General features: G+C 33.8%; 1 protein-coding gene across 2 annotated transcripts in view; it reads left to right on the forward strand.

Moving 5' to 3' along the window:
• The window catches only part of CFAP69 (cilia and flagella associated protein 69), a 62,123-nt gene that overhangs the window by 26,798 nt on the left and 9,566 nt on the right, over positions 1-25,759 (forward strand). For both annotated transcript variants that reach the window (XM_073898775.1, XM_025873261.2), the window contains exons 5-16: positions 1,290-1,366; positions 3,793-3,891; positions 4,870-5,019; positions 5,119-5,296; positions 6,945-7,068; positions 9,654-9,702; positions 9,800-9,921; positions 12,076-12,292; positions 14,795-14,959; positions 16,790-16,908; positions 18,611-18,729; positions 22,962-23,043. In XM_073898775.1, the coding sequence (XP_073754876.1) occupies positions 1,290-1,366; positions 3,793-3,891; positions 4,870-5,019; positions 5,119-5,296; positions 6,945-7,068; positions 9,654-9,702; positions 9,800-9,921; positions 12,076-12,292; positions 14,795-14,959; positions 16,790-16,908; positions 18,611-18,729; positions 22,962-23,043 (1,501 nt within the window). The remainder of the gene's footprint in view (positions 1-1,289; positions 1,367-3,792; positions 3,892-4,869; positions 5,020-5,118; positions 5,297-6,944; positions 7,069-9,653; positions 9,703-9,799; positions 9,922-12,075; positions 12,293-14,794; positions 14,960-16,789; positions 16,909-18,610; positions 18,730-22,961; positions 23,044-25,759) is intronic.

Below are 25,759 nucleotides of genomic sequence, written 5' to 3' on the forward strand. Positions count from 1 at the left end.
AATAAAGAAATAAACTACTGCTCTGGTGCTTTCAAGGAAATTTTATGTACTAATTGGAAATTATTATTATATTGATGTGAGATTATATTGTTATTTCAAATTTCAAGGTTCTGCAAGTCCTAGAATACCAGGCCTATAAGCATTACTTTGAGCAATGCCAGTGAAGAGCTCCACCAAGAATTGGTTCTCTGTGAAAGCTGTGATTGAATGTTTCCTCACATAAAATGACAAGACTTTTGAATTACACTCTTTACTTTCCCTCAGATTTCATAATTATTCACATTATTTAATTTTTTTCTCCTTTCCTAATTTCTGTTTTCATCCTATGTATTTCTCCACACCTCACCCTCACTTGATCCCCTTCTCAAGACAATTTTGGGGGATAAAAACATTGAAAATAAAAAATAAAACCTAGCCTTTCTGTTTTGGCTTCTATGTAATATGTTTTCTCGCTACATCAGAAGTATAATGCATATTATTTTTATAACCTTTTGAGGGGGAAACTCTTCTAGTGCTTTATCTTATAGATTATTTCCTCTGGTAGAAAAGGAAGTTTGAGGACAAGAAGTAATTTTAGAGTTCTTCACTTTAGAGATCCAGCTTGAGCTGGATAACAATAAGTTATTGGTTTCAAATGAAAAATTCTAATAAACACTAAAAAATGAACCTCTGTGGCATTTATAAAATTTTCCTTTCATAGCTTGCCCTTGAAATATCTTGAAATTTTTTCTTGAAAAACTTGAATTAAAAGTCCTATAGAGAGGATATATTATACTTTTATATAGCATATGAGGTTCAAATTTTGAACTCATGAAATACCAAAATAGTTCATATTTTGTATTTAAGAAATAATTTTTTTCTCCTTTGACATTTAGACTAATGACCTAGGTTTGAATGCCCTGTCTTTTATGATTTTTAAATAAATTATTTTCAAGTAACTTTGGTTATAGTAGCGGTGAAGTATAATTCTAATATCATTAATATTTGTTATGTTTTTATATAATTAATATAAATTCTTAAATTTTTTATTTATACAGTGTTGCAAGATGGCTTTCTTAACCCTTGCCTTTTATGTTCATCTCTCTTCATTTTCATAAACCTATTCTATCTTCTATTTGGTCAGTTAGAAACACAAAAATTTTTTGATAGTTGCCAATTCTGCCAGGGCTACAGAATAGGATATTATCCTCATTTAATTCTTTAGAAAGGATTATCCCCTACTTTGCCAATGATGGTTCAATTAAGGACTTCGTTAAACATAACTCCTGCATTCTTCATTCTTATTGAAGCTTGCCATTTTTGAAAAAGAAAGTATCAGATGAAATAACATATGCTGAAGATACTGCTAATTCAATCGCACTTCTGGGTAAGTTAAGATTTCTTCAAGATCGAGGGGTGTAGCATATGACAGGCCCTCCTGACAAGAAAGAAATGTCTTAGTCACTAAGTTTTAGAGTACTCTTTCAAATGTAGGTCCTTTTCTTGTTTCCGATTGGGAATTAATCATAGTGTGCTTGATGATAATTTTTGTATTGTTTTCCACTGAGCCGTTTTATGATACCAACAAGATTCTGTGTTACTTAATTGAAGGACTGGCAGATGCTTATTTGTCTTGATGTTATTTAGTTTGTTGAAATATTTAACTTTTTTGTAAATCTGAAGTATATGTACCTCTCAATAATCACAAAAATGTTTTCAAATTAAACTCTAATAATTGCTAAAATTTAATTGCTAGAATCACTGAGATCCAAATTATTCATTAAATAATCTAAAATTTTAAATAAAATCATAAAATAGGGAGACATTAATCCTTTTATATCTAAATAAGTTTCATAGTCTTAACAGTAGATATTCTGGGAGAAATTATTATGGCCTAGAGTGGATAAAGGCATCAAGGAAATTAGAATAAACATGGGGAGTTAGATAAGGTGACCACAAGGAACAACCAGGTTGGGAACTAACAGGAAACTTTAATTCTGTGAATCTCTATCATCGAAATTTACACAGGGAAGCCAACCCATTATCATGAATGGTCATTAATCATAATATTAACAGATAAAAGATGTAGGTTTGGTTGATAACATTAAAAAATGCCTCTGTTACCCTTATTATTTTTAAATGTTTTCTCTAAGAGTATTGGTAGGCATTTGTATGATAAATACATGGCTCTTTCTTACTGTGTCAGTCTGCTCTTTGCTGAATAACTGCTTGCCTGCCTTCAAACACTTGAAGGAAGTATGAACTCTTAGCTTAAAATGAGCTCCCTTCACTGATTGTTGACTGCCAGTGCTACTGTTCTGTCCCTTGTTTTTTAATAGCTGGAAACATGAGTTTAAACTAAAATAATTGTATAGATTTTAAAGGGTTGAACAAAGCTGTTCATTTTTACTAATAACTTCCAGTTTCTACTATGTAGTATTAAATCATATTACTTTTTCTTTCAAGCAATAGTTATTTCTGATTCAAGAGTAGGATTTTGGAAATGTATGAGGGAAAAAGTTGGTACTCTGTCCTGAGATTATGAAACAGGAAACTGTGAGAAATGATTTAAACTTAAAAGAACTAAAAGGGTAGAGAAGCAGATGAGAAACCTTAGAATTTCCCATAAACTTGAACATTTGTTTAGTTTTGTTGGAAAATTTTAGTTGTTCCTATTGAATAAATTTTTCCAAAACATAGTGATTTTTTTCAACATCAGAGGAAGTGTTCAAAAAAAAATTAAGGGAATCATCTTGAAACTGTCTTCTTTTCTTCTTCTTTTTTTTAGTGGTATCTTTTGCAGATAGATTCTCCTAAAGCAAGGGTGAGATTTTCCTATGTGCTTCCTCCTTCTGTCCATTTGCATCCCCACTCACTGATCATTTCCAGAACATTATGCAAATCCTAATGCAAAACAGGAGTGTTTCAGGAACACCTCATTATCTGTTTCCCTCACGGAATCCACTCACATCTGGTTCAACCCTGAAGCTGATTCTCCCAACTCCAGTCATCCCCGTCATGCAGAGGACATGGAATAGTTCCAGAATCCCACAGATCATTTTCAGATTCTCTTAGGGATCATAACTTGTAGTTCATCAGAGCAAGAACAATCCAGTTTGAAGTACAGGCTGAAGCCAGTTCAGAAGTAATATAGATAGACCTGAAAAGGAACCTTCCCAATCCTTCATCTCCACCAAGATAACTTGAACATGATACTATTATATGTAGGGCAAAGATTGCCTAGAAACTCAGTTTTCCAGTCTGTCTGCAAATTGAAAAGCAGAGCTCACTTGGAACTTCTCTAAGCAAAGGATGCATTATTAGAGGCAACAAATTACTGATTCTCTAGTTAAAGAGAAAAATGCTAACCCATATCTTGCCAGAATAATAATAGTAACTTACTATATGCCAAATGTTATTCTCAGCTTTTTATCATATTAATTCCCACAGCAATCTTTAAAGTAGTAACTATCGTTATACACATTTTATAGATGAGAAAAGTAAGACACAAGCTCACATAGGTAGTAAGTGGCAGAGCCAGTATTTAATCTTAAACAGTCTGGTTCCATTATTTATGTTATTAACCATATTTTCTTCCTTTCTTCCCGGGAAGGAGAGACTGAGTTGATTGAGGGGCCAAATATTATAAGGATAGGTCCAAGATATTTCACGTATGCATGAATGCATGTATAAAATTACATGGTCCAGTTTGAACTTCTAGTGAGGATATTTTTAATCATATTACTAACACATTTAAATTTGCAAGTAAACATGACAATGTTATTAAATAGCAGTCATTTCTCTTTCTGGCAGGTGAATTAATGAAAATACCAAATTCTGAATTGAGGATACAAATTTGTAAGTGTATTGTTGACTTTTATCATGCAGAACCACCAAAGAAGCATATTACAGGTGAAGTTTTCAATGATCTTTTAGTAATAACTAATGTCTGTAAAATAATATTCTTTCTCATTCTCTTTGAACTTGGAAAGACACAGTGGGATTGATGCAGGCTGGCTAGGTCCGAGGACCCAGAGGGGTTCCCACTGGACCAACCAAAAGGGTCGTTGGCTCTGTGCAGGATAGGAATCAAACACAAGCCAAGTGGAAATGAGAGCAGAGATTACCGAAGACATAGAGAGAGTGTAGATATGGACAGAGTGTCCGGAAGACTCAGAAAGGAAAGAAGAGTGAGTCTTGTCCTTGCTTGGGGCCTGTGGTTTTTATTGAGGATTATGGTCAGGTGCACCTGTCTTCTCAGGCTCCCAGAAACAATAGGTGTCTCCAATATGCCCTTGAGCCAGGTGTCTTGATGAGTCAATATTCTTGGAAAACGTTTATGATGACTCTGCCCAGTTATTCTTTAGATATTGTCTATTCTGCTGGAAGACTCCAAAGAAATAATTAAATCCTTGACCTTTATAAGGAGGACATACGTCATTATATTATATATATAATATATATATTAAATTTAATTTTAAATTTTTGAGTTGACTCATTACCTGGCCTTTTATAGAAAAATTTTGCCCAGGGGCACCTGGGTGGCTCAGTTGTTGGGCGTCTGCCTTCAGCTCAAGTCATGATCCTGAAGTCCCAGGATCGAGTCTGCATCATTTGGCTCCTTGCTCAGCGGGAAGCCTGCTTCTCCCTCTCCCACTCCCCCTGCTTGTGTTCCCTCTCTCGCTGTCTCTCTGTCAAATAAATAAATAAAATCCTTAAAAGTAAAAAGAAAAAATTTTGCTTATCCCTGTTCAATACCACTGTAAAATGCCATACTTTTTTTTAAAGTTGTTATTGCTGTTGTTTAATAATATTATTCATTCCTTTGTCTGAACATAGATGATTACTATGTGAGGTAACTTAACATATTTATTAACTAATTGTTGTTAGGTTACCAGCAAGCAAGTTCATCATACAAGATTAAGATGGCTGAGGTCGGAGGATTGGCAAAAACAATGGTCCAATCATTGGCCTTACTTGAAAATCAACTTGTTGAGAAACTTTGGGTACTTAAAGCTCTGCAACATCTCTCAACTTCTGGTTTGTATATTATTAAATTTAAATACTTCTTTCTGAACTATTTTTGTTTCTGTTTAATGGTGTCAAGACTGTACAATGTAAATAATTTTTAATTTTCAGAAGTTAATTGCACTTTAATGATGAAAGCACAAGCAGCCAGTGGAATCTGTGCTCACCTCAATGACCCAGATCCCTCTGGACAGCTTCTGTTTCGTTCATCAGAAATACTTTGGAATTTATTGGAAAAATCTCCAAAAGAAGAAATCATACAACAGCTTAGTAACTTGGAATGTTTGCTGTAAGTAAATGGTTAGGTAGGAATGTTTTTTAACCTTAAAATGATAACCAATAACATAACTAACGTCTTTGTTTGAATTTGTTTTCAGTTAGGCTTTTGAGTCATGTAATGACTGTTTCCGGACATCATTTTTATGCTGTGGTAGGAATGCATCTGTGCAATAGCAAGCCATTTTTTTCTATTTGGAAAGCTTTTAAAGTAGCTTGTTAACAAAACTAAATTATGTCTTTGAAGAAGTATAAAATAAATTAGACATTTAAAAGAACTATTTCGTTTGTTCATTCAATAACTTATTTTTAAATACTCTCTTCTGGATATTGCAATAAACATTAGCAATAAAATATAAGCGAGCCTTTAAGTTACTTATTCATTTATTCATCAAATAATTATTGTCTGCTCTGTGCCAACTTCAGTACTAGGCCGTAGAAATACAAACGAAAACAATGCAGACATGATCTCTGCTTCCAAGGAATTTGCATTATGTTAGAAGATGGACAAGTAAACAGGCAACTAAATGCTATGAAAGAGACTATCACAGGTGCTACATGTTGTCTAGAAAAGAGCGATTCAGCACACACCCAACCCAACTGATTTAAACCACATAGGATACTTATGGGCTTATATAACTACAAGGTCAAGGATAAAACTGGTTTCATGTGCTCAGCAAATAACAGGATGTGACCTTCATCATCCCTCTACAGTCTTCCACGGTGTTAGCTTTATTCCCTAGCTCCACATGGTGAGACCTAAAGGAAGTTTAGGTTCATGTAATTACAACCCCAAATCAAGCAGAAGAGAAGACTTCCTCTTCTGAAAGGCCAAAGAAAATTCTTTGAATTGAGTCTCTGTTGATCCTGAGTGGTCTAGGATGGCCATATGCCATCCCAGAAAGAACTACTAGTGACAGAGAAATGCTCTGGCTAAAAGGAAGTTGAAGGCAACTTCGCAAGACCAAAAGAGTAAATGTCTAAATAAAAATAAGGGTACTACTATAAGAAGGGCAAATAAGGGGCACCTGGCTGGCTCAATCTGTAGAGCATGCGACTCTTAATCTCAGTGTTGTGAGTTCAAGCCCCACCCTGGGTTTAGAGATTACTTAAAAAAATAAAATCTTAAAAAAAAATGATGAACCTGATGAACACTAATTTGGTATCTGAATGATAAATACAAACTGACAACACAGAAGAGTTTTGCATTCAGAGAGCATCCTAGACAGAGGAACAGAAGTGAAAATAGAACTTAGCAAAATAAAAAACTGGAAGATACTCAATATATTGGGAGCAGAAAATAGAATCGTGAAAGATGAAGCTAACAGTGTTAGCAGGGACCATAACATGAAAGGCTTGATAAGGCTTGGTAAGAAGGTAGGACTTTTTAATCTTAAAGAAAAACCTTTAAGTAGTTTAAAAAGGAAAATGATATGAATTATCTTTACTTTAGAGCAGTCACTTTGCCCACAGGTATAGATTTGGATTGATGGATTCTTATCTGATACAGACTTGAATCCTATGGCATATTTGGAAATGTAGAAAAGATCAGAAATACTTTGAAATGAATAGTATAATATAAAAAACGGGATTTTGTTGATAGACACTTAAGTAGCATTTGTATGGAAATATGGTTTTAAAGATCTGATTTTACTTTCTAGGGCTTTGAAGGAAGTATTTAAAAATCTGTTTATGAGAGGTTTTAGTCATTACGATCGTCAGCTTAGAAATGATATATTAGTAATCACTACAATTATAGCTCAAAATCCCGGAGCACCAATGATCGTAAGTATGAGTCAAGCTGCATTAATTTTGATTGTGGAACAATCAAATTTGATAAATTTGGTGTGGGGGGAAGGAGTCCTAAACAACGTTGTAAAATTTATGAACTTTGTTGTGATAGCAAGTTATGTTATAATGTCATTATGGTCCCCAGTAGTTCTGCCAGTTCTTTACAACCTTTTGGAAACTTGAGATTCTCTTTCATATTTTATAATTCGCTTACATATTTACCATTTATGATGTATTTCTTTCCTTGCTGATGATAACGAGTTTATATCTGGTATCATCTCTCTTTCACCTAAAGAATTTCCTTTCCCATTTCTTATGATGCAGATCTGCTGGCTGCTGGCAACAAATTTTCTTAATTTCTTTTATCTGAAAATATCTTTAATTCAGCTTAATTATTGAGGTCTGTGTTCATAGAATATAGAATTCTAAGTTGAACATTTTTATCTTTTGGCACTTTGAAGCCATTGTTCCACTGTCTCCTGGCCTCATGTTTCTGATCAGAAGTATTATTTCAAGTTGTTTCCCCATGGACAATGTATCACTTTGCTTTGTGGCTATTTTTCAAGATTTTCACTCTATCTTTGGTTTTCAGCAGTTTTACTATGATGTGCCGAGATGTGATTTTCTTTGTATTTATCCTGCTTGAGATTCATTCATAGAACTTCCTGAGTATGTAAATTGACTAAATTTGGAGGATTTTTGTCATTGTTCTTCAAATATTTTATCAGCCCCATTCTCTGTTTCCCCTCTTCTGTAATTCAGATTACATGCATGTTTGTCGTGAGGCTCTGTTCACTTTTTTCAGTCATTTTTCTCTCTATACTTCAGATTTGATCATTTGTATTGGTCTATATATCTAAATTCACTGACTTGTTTTCCCTGTCATCTTCATTCTGTTATTAATCCTATCCAGTGCCTTTTTATTTCAGATGTTGTCTTTTTCAATTTTTGAATTTTTATTTCCTTTTTATAGTTTCTATTTCTCTGCTGAGAGTTCTTGTCTTTCTGTTTAATATGAGCATCTTTACCATGGATTCTGGTGTACTCTTCTGAAAAATACTTATTCTTTTGTATTAACAGGCATTTAGTTTGGGCTCCTCATCCCTACGGTGAATGGCAGGTCAAATCTCAGTTCATTTCTTTTAACCTTACCTAGGATGCTTGAGTAGTCCCTGCCCTGGCATGATTCAGGCATTAGCCAGAGACTTGGCAGTTTATACACGGAAGTTGAAGTTCCCTTTCCGCTGCTCTCTCCCTTATGGGATTTCTCCCTTCACTTTCCAGGAGCAATAGTTGCCCTGAGATTACCTCTGCCCTCTGAGTGTTCAAACCACTAAGATAACAGCTTTATCCTGAGTTGTAGCATCCACACATGGTGTAGACTAGGGCCTGGCTTCAATCTAAAAGCCATTTTTTAAAAAAGGGAGACTCATGCAGTACCATCTCCTTCTTCAAAGTTCTGACTCCCCTACAGTATCTACTTGGTTTTGGTCACAAGACAGTTGTTTTTATATTTTGTTCAGAGTTTACAGTTGTTACCTGTAGGAAGGTTTCTTATAGAAGCTACTCTGCCATCCTAGAAGCTGAGCCTCCCCATATTTTATAATGTAAAAATCACTGAATGATTGACATCCCAGAGTGGAGATCTTTGGCAATGATATTCACATAGCCACAAACTTTCTAAGTTGTATTTAAAGGAAATTTGGGAATGAAGTCCTCAACCCCAATGGTTATCAAGTGATTATCAAATGATTATTGGTTATCAAATGATCCCAACAAAGAACAGTCATAGAATTTATATGCGTAAATGGGGGCAACAATCCTACCTAGCTTTCTGGTCAAGGCTGCAATGTTTGGATAAACCCATGTTTCTTTGGAAGCCCCTGGTTTCCAGTTAGTTAATAAATTCTCATTAGCATCCTTGCAAACATTCAGGTGAGTTTTATGAGTCAAATAACATCTTCACATTTAAAGAAGACATATGGATCCTAAAGCAGTAGCACCATAACACTGCAAGCTCAAAAGCCTAGGGGTCTGCCCCTGTAAACTCTCCCTAATTAAAAAGTCCAATTAGGATATCTCTGGCAGGAATAGGTTCTCTCATGCTGAAATGTTTGGAATTCTGGTTATTCTTCAGGGCTTTTCAGGTTAAGTAGGAACTGTTATGTTATCTCTTGACGAAACTTTTCACATGAGAGTGGTCGGGGTCAAGGTGGGAAGGGGGGGTTGTTTAGGAAGAAAAGCTGTCGAAAATATCTTTCACCCTTATTTTGTCACTTAGAGGTATAGATAATGAATTAGATAAGTAATTTGTAGTCTTAATACATTTTGGGTAATTACCAAATTTTAAACAGCATCTTATAAGATTCGTAGAATACTGTAAAAATACTTCTTAAAACCAACAGAAGTTTATATTAATTACAAGTTTATTGGGCTATACGTTTCCTGCTTTCATCCCTTTCTATTATTAGTACTTTATAAATTCAAATGAATGACAAGGGGAATCTGATAAATATTAGGTAAATTTGGCATCTGTAATTTCCATCTAATTAAATTATCCTTCTGTGTATTTATATTAGGAATGTGGCTTTACCAAGGATTTGATACTATTTGCAACTTTTAATGAAGGTAAAAACCATAAAACTTTCAACCTATAATTATCTTGATGAGTCTTATACATTATTTTAGCTTTTACTTTATCTTATTTTTTTTCCCCCTCTCACAGTTAAAAGTCAAAATCCTTTGGTAAAAGGTCTTAAGCTTTCTAATTCCTATGAAGATTTTGAATTGAAGAAATTGCTATTCAATATAATTGTGATCTTATGTAAAGATTTACCTACTATACAGGTAAAAAATAACTAAAGTGTCTCACTTTGTAGTATAACTTTTTTAAAGTCATGATGACAATTCTTTCATTAACCCATACGTTTACCATAGAAAGTAACTCTTATTGGCCAGAATTTCATCTTCTCAAAATTTCTTTTGCTTATCTGTTAATAAACAGTGAATTCACCAAATTTAAACCACATAAACAAAAAAAGGCAGGAGAATCTTAGAGAATTTTTTATGTATTTAGATCTCCTGAATAAGAAAACATAAAATGAAAAAAAATCCATATAGGCCCATCCAGCCTAATAGTCTACCTCTGACCATATTATGGTTAAGGCTTTAGTCAGGCAGAAGGTAGTGCTGTCATTTTTCAGCAATGTGATCCTGAATAGGCTGTTTAGTTTCTGTAAATCCCAGATATCTTTTTTTTTTTTTAAGATTTTGTTTATTTATTTGAGAGAGAGAGCACAAGCAGGGAGAGCAGCAGGCCAAGAGAGAGGGAGAAGCTGGCTCCCTGCTGAGCAGGGAGCCCTGGGATCATGACCTGAGCTGAAGGCAGATGCTTAACCAACTGAGCCACCCAGGTCCCCCAATCCCAGATATCTTAATTTCAAAATGAGGATAACACCTATCTCATGGAATTATTATGAGAGTTAAAGGAGCTCAGAATTTTTTTGGTAATACCACTTTGAGGAACACACACATATATATGCACTAAAATATGCTCAGAGAAGAAAAAATTGTCTTTACAGTTACAACTTTATTATTTACATCAAAAATATATACTCTATAGAATCTAAATGTATTTTCGGAAATGCCAAATAGAATATCATTACATAAAATATGGTTTTATTAGTACAGTGAAGTATTATATAACTATTAAAATCTCTATGGAGACAAAATGTACACACCACAGTTTATAAACCACTTTAGTTGACAATAGAGTCAAATGGCATAAAAACTATGGTGAGCTTGTTAAAGCACTATGTGAGAGGTGGAATCAACTAATTTTTTTTATGTCATATGTTTGTGGCCCAGTAATTGTAGTGATGATGAATATGTGTACTGTTATTTGTAGTTCATGGAGTATTTTGAAAACATTATCCACTTAACATTTATAGTAATGCTAGAACTAGCTGTTGTTCTTATTCCTGCTTTCTCAATTCTAAATCTTGTGTTCATTCCCAGTGGACTAGTAGAAAATTTAGAGAAGTTCATAGATGTTATTGTGAGAAAGTCTTTATAAAATAATGCCAAATGAAAAGAAAATTGAATAGAAGATGGCACATTGTCTGCTGCTATCTTGTGAACCATATGTAAGCATCAATCAGAATCAGCCATAATATTAACTACATTGTCATATTATAATAGCTATGCATTTTTCTATTTTATTGAAATCATGGATTCAGTACAATTTTAAAATTCTAGGCATGTAATTATAAATATGGCTTGTGACCTGAGTGGCATTGGTTGACTAGAATATTTGTATAAGTTCTGTTGCAAGTGCTTAAAAATTAGCCACAGATGGGGCGCCCACGTGGCTCAGTCGTTAAGCGTCTGCCTTCTGCTCAGGTCATAATCCCAGGGTCTTGGGATCAAGCCCTGCATGAGGCTCCCTGCTCACCGGGAAGCTTGCTTCTCCCTCTCCCACTCCCACTGCCCCGGCTTGTGTTCCCTCTCTTGCTGTGTCTCTCTCTCTCTGTCAAATAAATAAATAAAATCTTTGAAAAATAAAATTAGCCACAGTCATTATTTTGGAAAAATTGATATTTTTATAGTATACAGATATTTTTATAGTATACAGTTTCTTTTTCAAAAACTGAAGGGAAGAGAGAAATGCCAGCATTTTATTTGCCCCAAATATTCTGCTCTTGTGGTTTGATCATGAGCAGGAGTTAAATTATATATATAAGCATAGACAAAAAAATTAACACTTATTTATATTATTGTCAGCTAGAGAGTGCATATCCGAGATAAGGGGATCATAGCCAACTGGTTGTCGTTTTTGGTTTTGTTTTGTTTTGTTTTTGGTACTTACTGTAGGTTGGGATCTTTAGGAAGGAAATTTTTAAAAATTCCTAATAAAACATCACACTGGAAATCTTTAATTTTCTTAGATTAAAGTTGTTTTAATTATGTTTCTAACAAAGTGCTTTTTGCTCTTCCTTATAGCTATTAATTGATGGCAAAGTTATCTTGGCTTTGTTTACCTATGTTAACAAGCCTGAGAAACACAAAATAATTGAATGGTCTGCGGCACAGTATGAAGAATTACAACTGCATGCAATTGTCACTTTGTCATCAGTGGCTCCTTTATTAACAGAAGAGTATATGTTGTGTCAGGGTAATGCTCAAGTCCTTGCATTTCTAGAATGGTGTGAGAGTGAAGGTGAGTGATACCTGTCAAAATTCTAATTTACATATTTCAATTTAACTCTCAATATATGCATAGAAAAAATAAAATTAAAGAAAAGAGAAATAAAAATATAGATCTGATTTCCCTTTGATTTTCATGTGTTTACATGTTGTTTTAAAAAAAATCTGAGATTTGATTTAAGGTTAGACACATTAGTAATTATCCTAACTATAACTGATGCATACCTCTCAGTAAAAGAAATCATTCATATAACCTGATTTAAATTTTTGTATCATTAGGCTTATCCAACAATTATACTAAGTCCTGGAAATATTTTAATTATTCATTCAACAAATGTTTGTTGAATGCCTACTAGGTACTAGATTATTTTAGCTGCTAAAGATACATTTATATTCAAAATAAATAAAATCCCTACCTTCATGGAGCTTAAAATCCCCAGCCAGAAGTAATGATTCCACATGCAGTCTACCAAATTAGCAGACTACCAATTTGTACAAATACTTTATTTCAATTCTCATCATTCTTACGAAATAAGAAAGACTTTCTTTTAAAAAAAATGTTTATAAGGGAGATACTGCATTTTTTTTTCTGGTAGTTATTTTGCTTTGGAAATAATTTTATATGATACATTTTCAGTAGATCAAGAAAATCATATATCCATGAGGAAGGAAAAAATTATAGCTGATTTTTTTTATTCTCTAGTTTCTAATATGCAGAATTACTAAATTTATTCTTGTTAAGTTGCTATGCATTAAATAAAACAATTATTCTGTCTATCCTTTATATCATTTATGTCTGCAAAAGAGGAAATGCTGCCTAACATGGGGAAGACTGATAGCTAACAATTATTGAGTACCTACTGTGTGGTAGGACTTAAACACCTTATAAGTGTTAACTCATTTAGTCCTCACAACAAATCCAGGGGTTGAAGGTACCATTACTATCCCTGTTGGTCCGATGGGTAGAACTCAATCAGAAAAGTTAAATAACATGTTCTTGGTCACACAGGAAGTGTCAGATCCAGGATTTAGTACAGGCAGTCTAGCTCTAGAACCTACATTTTTAACCCATACACAATACTCAGAACAGTATTTTTAAATTTTTTTTAGCTTTAAACATAAAAGAACCTTTGAAAGAATGTATATTTTTTGTAAAAAAGAAAGGAGAACTTGCCTTGCTGTTTATCAAGACCTACCATGAAGCTATAATAATTTAAACTGTATGGTACTAAACAAGGAAAAGACCAATGAAATAGAATATATGGGAGGCTGGCATTAACAAAGATGTTATTGCCTTCAATGAAAATAAAAATTCAGTTCTTTCACCTTGTTAAAAAAGATCAAGTGCAAAATGAATTAAATCCTAAATATGAAAAGTTAAACTGTAAAAATCTTAAAAGAAAACATGGGAAAATATCTTTATGATAACAGGGTAGGAAAAGACTTTGAAAAACCAGAAGAACTTAAACTATACAGAAGATTAATGCATTTAATAATGTAAAGTTTAGAAATGCTGTATGACTAAATCTGAATAAAATAACAACCTCAAATTGAGAGAATACATTTTCCACCCCTGTGACTAATAAAGGATTAGAATCCAGGCTCATAAAGAACTCAAAAAAAATAATTCTGCAAAGTAGACAAAGAATAGAGACTGCCAAGTCACAGACAAAATTTCAAATTTAAAATAACATTAAAAGATGTTCAGCCTTATTGGTAATCAGAGAAACACAAATTAAGATAATGAACTGTCATTTCCCATTTAACAGATTGGGAAAATCTTTTAGTCTTGTACATTGTGTCCATATAACCACTTTGAGAAGCAATTTAGGAACTTTAGTGAAATTCAGTCTGGGTGTACTCTATATAATTCTAGTGTCACATGGCAAAACCTTTCTCAGTGGGAATAAGAGGACATGAACCAGAATGCTCATTGTGGCAGTTTGTCCTAGTGAATGGATAAACTGTGATTTATTTATAAAATGATTGCCAAGGGGCGCCTGGGTGGTTCAGTCGGTTAAGCATCGGACTCTTAATTTCGGCTCAGGTCATGGTCTCAGGGTTGTGAGATTGAGCCCCACATAAAGCTCCACGCTGGGCCGGAAGCCTGCTTAAGATTCTGTCTCCCTCCCTCTCTGCCCATCCACCACTCTCTCTCTCTCTAAAACAAATAAAATGAATGCTGAAAGCAATTAAATGATTTAGATCTGCTTGTGACAATGTAAATACTTTAAAAAGCATAATATTTAGTAATAGTAGCAAGTTACAAAAGATACAATATGACACATTTGAGTAAACTTTTAAAGCATATTTCTATTCTGGGAATAGGAGAAGGGGAAAGGATAATATTTATTCCTCTAAAAAAAAAAAACTAAAGCAAGTATGACAAAATTTTAACATCTGCTTAAACTTAAGGGTAGATATAGACGGTATCTGATATATTCTGTTTTATTTGAAATGTTTTTGCTTTAAATTTCTTGATGTAAGGTATTAAATTATTAATATTTCTCCACAGATTCTTTCTTCAGCCATGGTAATAGTTTTCATGGTACAGGTGGCCGTGGCAACAAGTTTGCCCAGATGCGTTACAGTTTAAGACTCTTGAGAGCCATGGTCTACCTTGAGGATGAGACTATAAACAGTGATCTTTGTGAAAAGGGAGCAATTCAGCAACTTATAGGTAAAACATGTTTGTGTACTTATGAAAGTAGAATACTTATAAATTAGAGGTTTTGTTTAAAATGCTTTTTACAAATTTATTTTATCATTCTAGCTAAGAAACTCCTGAATATTCTCTTGATTTTTGTTTCATATTGTTGCTATAAATCAGTTTGTCATTACTAAAACATGATCACTCATTCTGTAAACATCTGTTTACTCCAGATACTATTTCATTTAGGATTATCTTTTTTTTTTTAATGGGCTACTGTTATCTTCATTTTTCTAGTAATAAGATGACCACTTTTTGGCCAGGCTTTTGAAGTCATTTAAGAGAGGGTAACATTACAGTGCATCTGACATACCAGGACACTAGTATGCTGGGATACACAGAAATGTACACAGGAGATTCTTTTCTGTTATGATATAGCAGAATATCCTTGATTTTCAGCTTAGAATTGACTATAGTGAATCACCTTATCCCCAAAATACATACATGTGAGCTCAGAATAAAATTCAGAACCCCAAACAAAAGCTTTTTACCTTTGTTAATTAAGAAATAAGTAGTCTTGAAAACAAGTAATATGAGATATAATATGTCTAGTCAGGAGCCAAGCTAGGAAGAGTTTTAAATAGCATCCTCTTTAGATGTGGGGAGCCATTAGTGGTTTTGATCAGGGAAGTTATATGTGTAGTGCTGTTTTAGGAAAAGGAATCTGGAAGAAATTATCAGATGACTTGGAATAGAACAAGGAGAGGGTAAAGGCAGGGAGCTAAAGGATACTGAAATATGAAGGAAATAATTTAAAATATAGCATGTGTTACAGACAACAGAGAAACTGGCATGCCTGCACTCACGTGGGAAGGAAAATGAGATCACCTAGAAAGGAGAAGCAGACCTGTGGCCAACCAGGTTGGATTCCTAGATGTTCCTAATAAAGGAGAATAGGCCCATCTGTTACTGGCATGCTCCTGAACTGAGCCTCCAGCATGCTCAACTAGCTCTGCTAGGGACTGATCCTGTACCTGTCATGCATCCTAACAGGATCAAGAATCATTCCTTCAGGGCCAGGAAATAAGTTGTGATTCCCCTTTCCCTCTTACTTTGGAACATAAGTCCACCCCTTCCTGGTAGTGCCAAGGACCCCTTTAATAGAGAAGCAGTGATTTTTGTTCCTCATTTAAAGCTTAAAGGAAAATTCCTTTTTGAGGCAAAATTTTATTGTGACTGTCATTCCATCAGTGTAAGTGGCTATTTTCCAGTCTTTCTAAATTTTGATTAGAAGCAGGGGAGATATTTCAAAGGACATGGGAATACTGCTACTTAAAGTTATTGAAGATACCTCCAGGTAAGCATAAGGAGAGAATGCAGAAAGAAGTAACAGGAAGAGAAAACATACTTAGAGAGGTCTTCTACCTTTGCCTAAATTGACCCTGTTAACCATGAGGAGATGAGCCAGTTGTGATGAGGCATTTTGGTCATATATTTGCAAAGGCACTCATCTCTGCCTCATGACACTGCGTATTTCTATAAACAGTTCTGTTTTTCTGTTTGTTGTGCAAAGTACCAGGTTGTTAGGGCATCTTTTAATAACACTCCATTAATTCTGTACTAGAAATGCTATATATATGGGGCTACTGATTGTATTCAGAGCTCAAAGAATCCACTTATCATCTTCTGTCTACAGCTTCTACATAACTGTGCAATTAAAATAGCTCCTTTTAAAATAGTTTCTCTAACTGAAATTTTATAAGAAGAGATTTTTTTAAGAAGGGATTTCAAAACAGTAATTGATCAAAATAAAAATACAATGCCCAATAAGTTTACATTCTTTCAATTTTTTCACACCAGGAGTTTTTAAAAATACAATAAGCAAGGCTAATGACAAAGAAGAAGTCATTGTTTTGGAAATTCAGTCTGATATATTACTTATCTTATCTGGTCTTTGTGAACATCATATTCCTAGGAAGGTATGTATGCCTGTGAATCGAAGTTTTGTTCAGATCTTCCAATCCAGATGAACTGTTTCTTGGTGTCCATAAATGTTGGTGTTTTTTTAATCTTGTGAGGATTTAATTTAGTATTCTTTTTTATAAGGAGAGTATAATTATATACAATAAAGTATATATAAAGTGTAAATTTGATAGGTTTTGATGAATGTATACACCCATTTAACCAATACCTCAATTAAAACAGAGATGATTGTTATTCTCTTTGAAATTATTTCATGCCCCTTAGTAGCCATCCCCCTATTTGCCTTCAGGTGACCACTATTCTGATTTCTGTTCCCATAAATTAGTATTGCCTATTCTTTTACTTTATATGAATGGAATCACATTCATATAAATGTGCTTTATATGAATCACATATAAATGTGATTTACTCTTTTATATCTGGTCCTGTCATCATATTTCTCAAATATATCCACATTATTGCAAGTATTAGCAGTTCATTCCTTTTTATTGCTGAATAGTATTTCATTGTTTGAATATACCCAACTTTTTTTCTCCATTCCCCTATTGATAAACACTTAGGTTGTATCCATTTGGGACTATTATGTAAAAACCTTCAGTGGAACATTTTTGTAGTAGTCTTTCTGTGTACCTAATGCTTCCATTTCTCCTAGGTAAATACCTGGGAGTGCAATTAATGTTCATAAAGTAGGTATATGTTTTTAAGAAACTGGCAAACAGTTCTTCCAAAGTGGCTATCACATTATAAATGCTGTTTTGAGTTTAAATTGGATTCAGGGTGATGGGTATGTGATGAGCACTGAGTGTTGTATATAAGGGATGAATCACTAAATTTTACACCTGAAACTAATATTACACTGTATGTTAACTAGCTGGAATTTAAATAAAAACTTAAAGAAAAAATTGGGTTCATACGTAGAACTAAAACTTAGAAAAAAGAGTTTAATTCCTTTTGATCTTTTAAATTTTGTAACAAACTGAGTCTCTAAGATTAATAACTTAAATAGCAAAAGACAGAATTGGAAAGATAAAAATTTTAAATTATGAAGTTTCCAATAGAGGGATTCTAGTGAGAGGCAACAAGAACAGTGAATGCATACCAGCTCTGAGCTTTGATGCAATTTTTTCTTATATTCTGCCACCCTGTGCCTGTGTTCTTCTGGAAAAATACTCATAGTCTTGCTTACTGGGTACCAGAACTGAACAACAAAACAATGAGAAAGGTAATTGGTAAGCAACAAATAATAAGTGGTAATAACTCAATATAAATTATTAAAGGTTTTAACTACCATTTAAATGTTTATTTCTCTCTTGGGAGTATTAAAAAGTCTTCCATGATAGAATTTTAGCCTCTTAAATTAGTTTTTGCTATCTAGTATTCATCTGACAGGATACTAGACTACATTATAATGCAGAAGAAAATCATGGGGCAAGCTTATGGTTCATTTTTTTAAAAAAGAGGGAAAAAACAAAAAATAGAAAGGGACATTAAGCTGACATATTGATTGATGCCATTTCTAAAAATGATTAGCTTTATAATAATTTGCCTTAAATTCCTGAGAATGAGTGCAAATTTGAAAAAAAATATTTGTATAAAACTAACAATGTTCTGTTTTTCTGGTATAAAAAGTTTTAGGGGACAGGATGAAACGGAAAGAATTAGATTATTTCATAAAATAATTTTAAATAAATCTCTTAGGAAATTTTTGGAACTGAAGGAGTGGATATAATTCTTCGTGTAATGAAAACAGACCCCACAAAGTTACAGACTGGATTAGGCTATAATGTACTTCTTTTTAGTACATTGGACAGCATTTGGTGAGTATTACTGTACCCTAGTTAGAACCTCAATACAAGAAAATTACTTCTATGGTATTTGTTGGCTTGAGGTCTGATTTTTTTTCCTGATAGATTTAAGATTTCTATCTAATTTTGAAAAACTACACAAATTTGTATGAAGTAAAGCCTAGAAAAATTAAAACTGTAGATTGAATAGAAATAAAATTAATCCTAGTATGCATGATAGAGAAGGGAAAATTTTGGTGCTATAATTTCTTCATGGTGTTGGACTTAGATCAGTTAAAATGTATTTCTGTACCATAATTTAAGCTTCAGTAAAAGTTTGCTTAATTCATAAAAAAAGGTTCTTCCCTCAAAACCATACCAGAAAGATAACTCTTCCAATACCTTTTTCAGTAGTCCAGAAATGACACCTACCAATGTCCTTTGGAAAGTAATCTTGTCCATAGCTCATTTATAAAACCATTCTTTTTGTTGTTGTTGTTGTTGTTGTTTTTAAGATTTTATTTATTTATTCATGAGAGACAGAGAGAGAGAGAGAGAGGGAGAGGCAGAGGGAGAAGCAGGCTCCCCGCTGAGCAGGGAGCCCGATGCGGGACTCGATCCCAGGACCCTGGGATCATGACCTGAGCCGAAGGCAGACGCTTAACCATCTGAGCCACCCAGGCGCCCCTAAAACCATTCTTGTATTTAAACTTAAATCCTTGTTTTTATTATTTGAATCCATTCTATTTTGGCCTCGTCTGGGAAAACACAAGCATCTACTCTTATACAGTGTTCTTATACCTGAAGACAGTTGAATTCCTCATTCATCTCCTCTTCAAAGAGCTGAAAACCTATTGATTAGGTATTTCCTAAGCAATATTTTTTCTCAAACTTTTTAGCATTCCTAAAGGGCAAAAAATAAATCATACATATATACATACACACATACTGCTTTTCTTAACATTAATTTATAAAATTTTGTGTTGGACAAAATTACTTGGGTTTCATGTATCATTAACACTTAACACATTTCTTTTGTCCTATTTGGGTGGGATTCATAAAAGCCACACTGCAACATATTTGGGGGGAAAAATAATGACTATGGACCTAACAGGCATATGCAGAATATTCCACTCAATAGCAGCAGAATACACATTCTTTTTAAGTGCTATGTTATTGTGCTTTATATTAAGAAATATATATTTGGTCCATTCCTAGTACAAATCTCCTAAAACTTTTGTCATTTCCTAACCATTAAGAGCAATGAAAACATCTTTTGTTACAGTATTTGGTCTTTTATTCTCAGTTCCTTTATTAGCTTCAGAGTAATAACTATGAAGGTAGTGTCTTTTTTATTCATAACAAGCCCCTTTCAGCCACATCTGAGTTTATGTTAATGAGGTATTTTTTTAAAAGATTTTATTTATTTGTTTATTAGAGAGAGACAGAGCATGAGTGGGGGGCAGTGCAGAGGGAGAGGGATAAGCATAAAGAAGAATGGGGGTGCCTGGGTGGCTCAGCTGGTTAAGTGTTAGACTCTTGGTTTTAGCTCAGGTCATGATCTCATGGGTCCTGAGATCAGCCCCATGTAGGGCTCCTTGCTCAGTGGGGAGTCTGTTCTCCCTCTGCCCCTCCCCCCAAAATAAATAAATAAACATAAAAAAAAGAATGATTCAAATAAACAACCTAACTTTAAACCTAAAGTAACTAGCAAATGAAGAATAAACTAAGTCCAAAGTTAGCAAAATAAAGGAAATAATAGGGGCGCCTGGGTGGCTCAGTCGTTAAGCGTCTGCCTTCGGCTCGGGTCATGATCCCAGGGTCTTGGGATCGAGCCCCACATCGGGCTCCCTGCTCCGCGGGAAGCCTGCTTCGCTTCTCCCTCTCCCACTCCTCCTGCTTGTGTTCCCTCTCTCACTGTGTCTCTCTCTGTCAAATAAATAAATAAAATCTTTAAAAAAAAAAAAAATAAAGGAAATAATAAAGATTAGAACAGAAATAAATGAGGGAATAGAAAAAAATGGTTTGTTTTAAAAAGACATCAAAGTCTACAAGCCATTAGCTAGACTAAGAGAAGGAAAAAGACTCAAAATTAAGATAAATGAAATAAATGAAATAGAACACATCACAACAGATGCCACAGAAATAAAAAAGATCATAATGGATTACTATGAACAACTATATGCCAACAAATTGGACAATAGAGAAGAAATAGATTCCTAGAAACATACAATCAAGATTGAATCAAGAAGCAATAGAAAGCCCAAACAAACCAATTACAATAAGGAGATTGAATCAGTAATCAAAAACCTCCCAACAAAAAAGCCCAGGACCCAATAGCTTCACAGGTGAATTTTACCAAACATTTAAAGAATTAATACCGATCCTTCTTAAACTTTTCCAAAATATAGAAAAGGGAACACTTCCAAATTCACTTTATGAGGCCAGTCCTGAGGAACATGTAAGCAAAAATCCTATAGGAAATATTAGCAAACCAAATTCAACAACACGTTAAAAGGATCATACACCCCATGACCAAGTGGGATTTATCCCTGGGATGCAAGAATTGTTCAATATAAGCAAATCAATGTGATACACCACATTAACAGAACGAAGGACAAAAATCACATAATCATATCAGTAGTTGCAGAAAAAAGCATTTGACAAAATTCAACAGCCTTTCATGATAAAAACTCTCAACAAATTAAGTAGAGAAGAAACAAACACAATAAAGGTCATAGATGAAAATTCCACATCTAACATCACACTCAATGGTGAAAAGCTAAAAGCTTTTCCTCTAAGATCTCTAACAAGGCAAAAGTGCCCACTCTCACCATTTCTACTCAGTACTATAAGTCCTAGCCAGAGCAATTAGGCAAGAAAAAGAAATAAAAGGCATCCAAATCAGAAAAGAAGTAAAAGTATCTCTGTTTGCAGATGACAGGGTCTTTTATGTAGAAAGCCCTAAAGACGCCACCAAAAAAACTGTTAGAATAAATGAATTCAATAAAGTTGCAAGATACAAAATCAAATACAAAAATCAGTTGGGGGGGAGACGAACCATAAGAGACTATGGACTCTGAAAAACAAACAGGGTTCTAGAGGGGAAGGGGGTGGGACAATGGGTTAGCCTGGTGATGGGTATTAAAGAGGGCATGTTCTGCATGGAGCACTGGGTATTATACGCAAACAATGAATCATGGAACACTACATCAAAAACTAATGATGTAATGTATGGTGATTAACATAATAATAAAAAAAATCAGTTGCATTTCTAGACACATTTCTATTCACACTATTATGAACTGTGCAAAAAGAAAATTAAGAAAACAATCACACTTGCAATAGAACCAAAAAGAATAAAGTACTTAGGAAGAAATGTAACCAAGGAAGTGAAAACCTTATGCAGTGAAAACTGTAAAACACTGATAAAAGAAATTAAAGCAGACACAAATAAATGGAAGGATATCCTGTGTTCTTGGACTGGAATAATTAATATTGCTTAAATGTCATACTAGCCAAAGTGATGTACAGCTTCATGCAATCCCTATTAAATCCTAAAGATATTTTTTTACAGAAATAGAAAAACAATGCTAAGATTCCTATGGAACCACTAATCATCAGGGAAATGCAAACCAAAGCCACAGTGAGTTATCACCTTATACCTGATGGAATGGATTATTATTTAAAAAAAAAAAAGATATGTGTTGGTGAGGATGTGGAGAAAAGAGAACTCTTGATTTTGGTGGGAATGCAAATTGTGCAGCCACTGTGTAAAACAGTATGGAGATTCCTCAAAAAAATTAAAAATAGAATTACCATATAATCCAACAATCCCACTTCTGGGTATACATCCAAAAGAATTGAAATCAGGATCTTGAAGAAATAGCTGCACTCCCATGTTCACTGCAGCATTATTCACAATAGTCAAGATATGGAAACAACCCAAATGTCCATCAACAGATGAATGGATAAAGAAAGAAAATATGGTATATACATATAATGGAATATTACTCAGCCTTAAAAAAGAAGAAAATCCTACCATTTATAACATGGATGGACCTGGAAGACACTACACTAAGTGAAATAAGTCAGTCACGGAAGACTATCTCTTTTTTTTTCTGTCTAAATGTGAGACAGAAGACTATCTCTTATACATTATTTCTGTTACATGAGGCATCTAAGACACTCGAAAATATAGAAGTAGACAATAGTATAGAGACAGTAGGATCCTTGTTAAGTGAGTAACTTCCTTTTTATTTAAGGTGCTGTATTTTGGGATGTTATCCCTCAGAAGATTACTTTCTTGAAAAGGAAGGCATTTTTCTCCTTTTGGACTTACTGGCAGTAAGTATGATTGTTAATAATTGTAAACAAACAAACAAATAAATAAATAAATGTTTTTATTAATTCTTTCCAAAACTAAGTACCACAGAACACTATTCTATAATTAAATATGCCCACAAATTGTTTAAATGTTTGTTTTAAAAAACAAAATCTCACTTGGAGATCCATAATTTGCATTGGCATAATAAAGGCTCTGAAAATTCCTCCTGTGAGGAAACCTATTTACTTAGGTCAGCACTCCCAAACACATAACAGCAGATAGTTTGTTTTATGGGATTTTTCCCAACCACCTTTAAATAAATAGTTTGTGAAATGCTAGAAAACATCAAAACCCATAAGCATTATTAATAACGTCTAGCTTCTTCTCTTAGTGTTAAAAGTTAAGGGCCACATTAGACAAAGGAGTAAAGATCAGCATTTTTAAAGAACTGAATAGTTTGTAGGTAATGTGAAGAATCGAGTGTGTCTTAGATCATTTTACAGAATGAGCAGGAATGAGTATATTAAGTTTGCCAGAAAAGACAGTTGCTATTCCAACACCAACAAAGAATGGCAATGACGCTCAATTATCCTCAAAGTAATTCCCTACTGGCCTCAATTCTAAGTAGGTCAAGATGTCAAGATGATGTGGGAGGAAGAGTGTAATTTGGTTTCAATAAAACTTTGAGAGAAAAAAAAAAACTTTGAGAGATATTCTCATGTAGAGTCCTACCTATGTCACTGCCTTGACTGCCACCATTCATGATTTTATTAACAGAATAACAAACCACGGGGCACCTGGGTGGCTCAGTCGGTTAAGCGTCTACCTTCAGCTCAGGTCTTGATCTCAGGGTCCTGAGATCGAGCCCCGCATCGAGCTCCCTGCTCAGCAGAGAGCCTGCTTCTCCCTCTGCCCCTCCCCCTTCTCATGCTCTCTCTCTCTCTTTTTCTCAAATAAATTAAAATAAAAAAGAAAACAAACCAGAATAACAAACATACTTGGATTTAGCAAAGGTACTAAAGTTATCTGTGTCCCTTCATCTATCTGAAAGAAAATTAGTTGGCATTACATATAGGAGAGCAAACTCATTAGATATAAAACATTACAAACAAAAAATAAATAAATAATAATAACCCATTTTGATAAACAGGAGTGAGTCATAACCAGAAGCCCTTGGAAGGTTCAGAAAATTGGACATAATACAGAAAGATATATGTGTGGCTTTACTAAATGATCTATAGCTCACCATGTTTCTCTGATAAGAGTACAAATATGCCCAGAGACACGTGGTGATTTGTCAGGAAATTCTCAAAGTCACAGAATTAATTTGGCACATCTTCCTAGAATCTTGTTTTTAGTTAAAGACTAGGAAATGGGGAGTTATATTAAACATGTATATTCTAAATAATTAAATTCTATGTGAATATTTAAGGTTATATAAAAGACTTCAGACATTTCTCACTTGTGTTCACTCTCCTTCACCACTAGGGTTTCTCTGATGGAAAGGCATAAAGAAGACTGGTAGGAGAAGCCATATAGCACAGTGGTTATGAGCATAGGCTGCAATCAGTCTGACTGAGGCCTCCAATACTTGTTAGCTGGGTCACTTGGACAAGTATTTAACATCTCTGTTATATGTTTCTTCATCTGTAAAACAAGAGATAACAACAGTATCTATCCCATGCACTGCTGGGAGAATTCTAAGAGTGACTGTGCATGTGCACATATGCACACACACACACACACACACATATATATATATCATACACATATATACAGTATTTGGAATAGTTCCTGGCACATATTTTTGCCATTTAAGTGTTTTCTATTTTTATGAATATAATTATTAGATTGTGCTTAAGGTGGATTAAACCAATTAAGTTAATTACAGATTACAAATATTATTTAATGAAGTTTTTTTTAATCAACTCCAACCCTTGAAATTTGCCTTTTTCTCCTGAAAGTGAAGTATAGGAATAAAAAACCCAATTGAGGCTCTGTTTAATACAATCTGCTAAAATATTAATTCAGTGTGCAATGATAATAATTGCTAATAATGTTAAATATTATTTAGAGCTTTCTATGTGCCAGGCAGTCTTGTATAATTCATCATAATAACTCTCTAAAGCAGGTAATATTATCCTTCACTTTATAAAAGAGGAAACTGATAATGTTTGCAGTTAAAACAACAGGTTACAGGTTTCCTGTGCTATATTCTATTAGTGGTATACTATGAGTTAATCAACAAAAAATATTCCAGACACAAATTATTACTGTGTGGAGAATATAACTCTAGATGGACTTTTCTATACCTAAATTTTGGTTTGCTGAAAGCTAGTAGCAAAACAAAGGAAATATGCTTGATAATTTTTCTTAAATGCTTACTTTGCAAAATACAAAATTACATCTCATTTTGATTTTTTTTCAAATGTGACTGCCACTTGCAGTTACCATCAGTTATTTTCTTAGTTACAAGGTTGTAGTCATTATGAGTCTTTACCAACCTTAATAAAGCATGTAAATTGGAAAGATCCTATAATTACAATGAACTATGTATAGTACTGTTTACCTGCTCCACTTAAAATGAACATCTTCACTTATTTTTATAACCTCTCTTTTTGTGGACTGAACCAAATCAATTAAATTTTTGGTCATGACATATTTATGACTATATCAGAATTATATTGAATCTTTTTCTTTTTATTCTTTCTAACTCTTAATGTCTGAAAACATACT

The sequence above is a fragment of the Callorhinus ursinus genome, unplaced genomic scaffold, assembly GCF_003265705.2.
Source record: "Callorhinus ursinus isolate GAN/ISIS: 27379988/994484 unplaced genomic scaffold, GSC_fseal_2.0 scaffold12, whole genome shotgun sequence".
NCBI classification, from domain to species: Eukaryota; Metazoa; Chordata; class Mammalia; order Carnivora; family Otariidae; genus Callorhinus; species Callorhinus ursinus.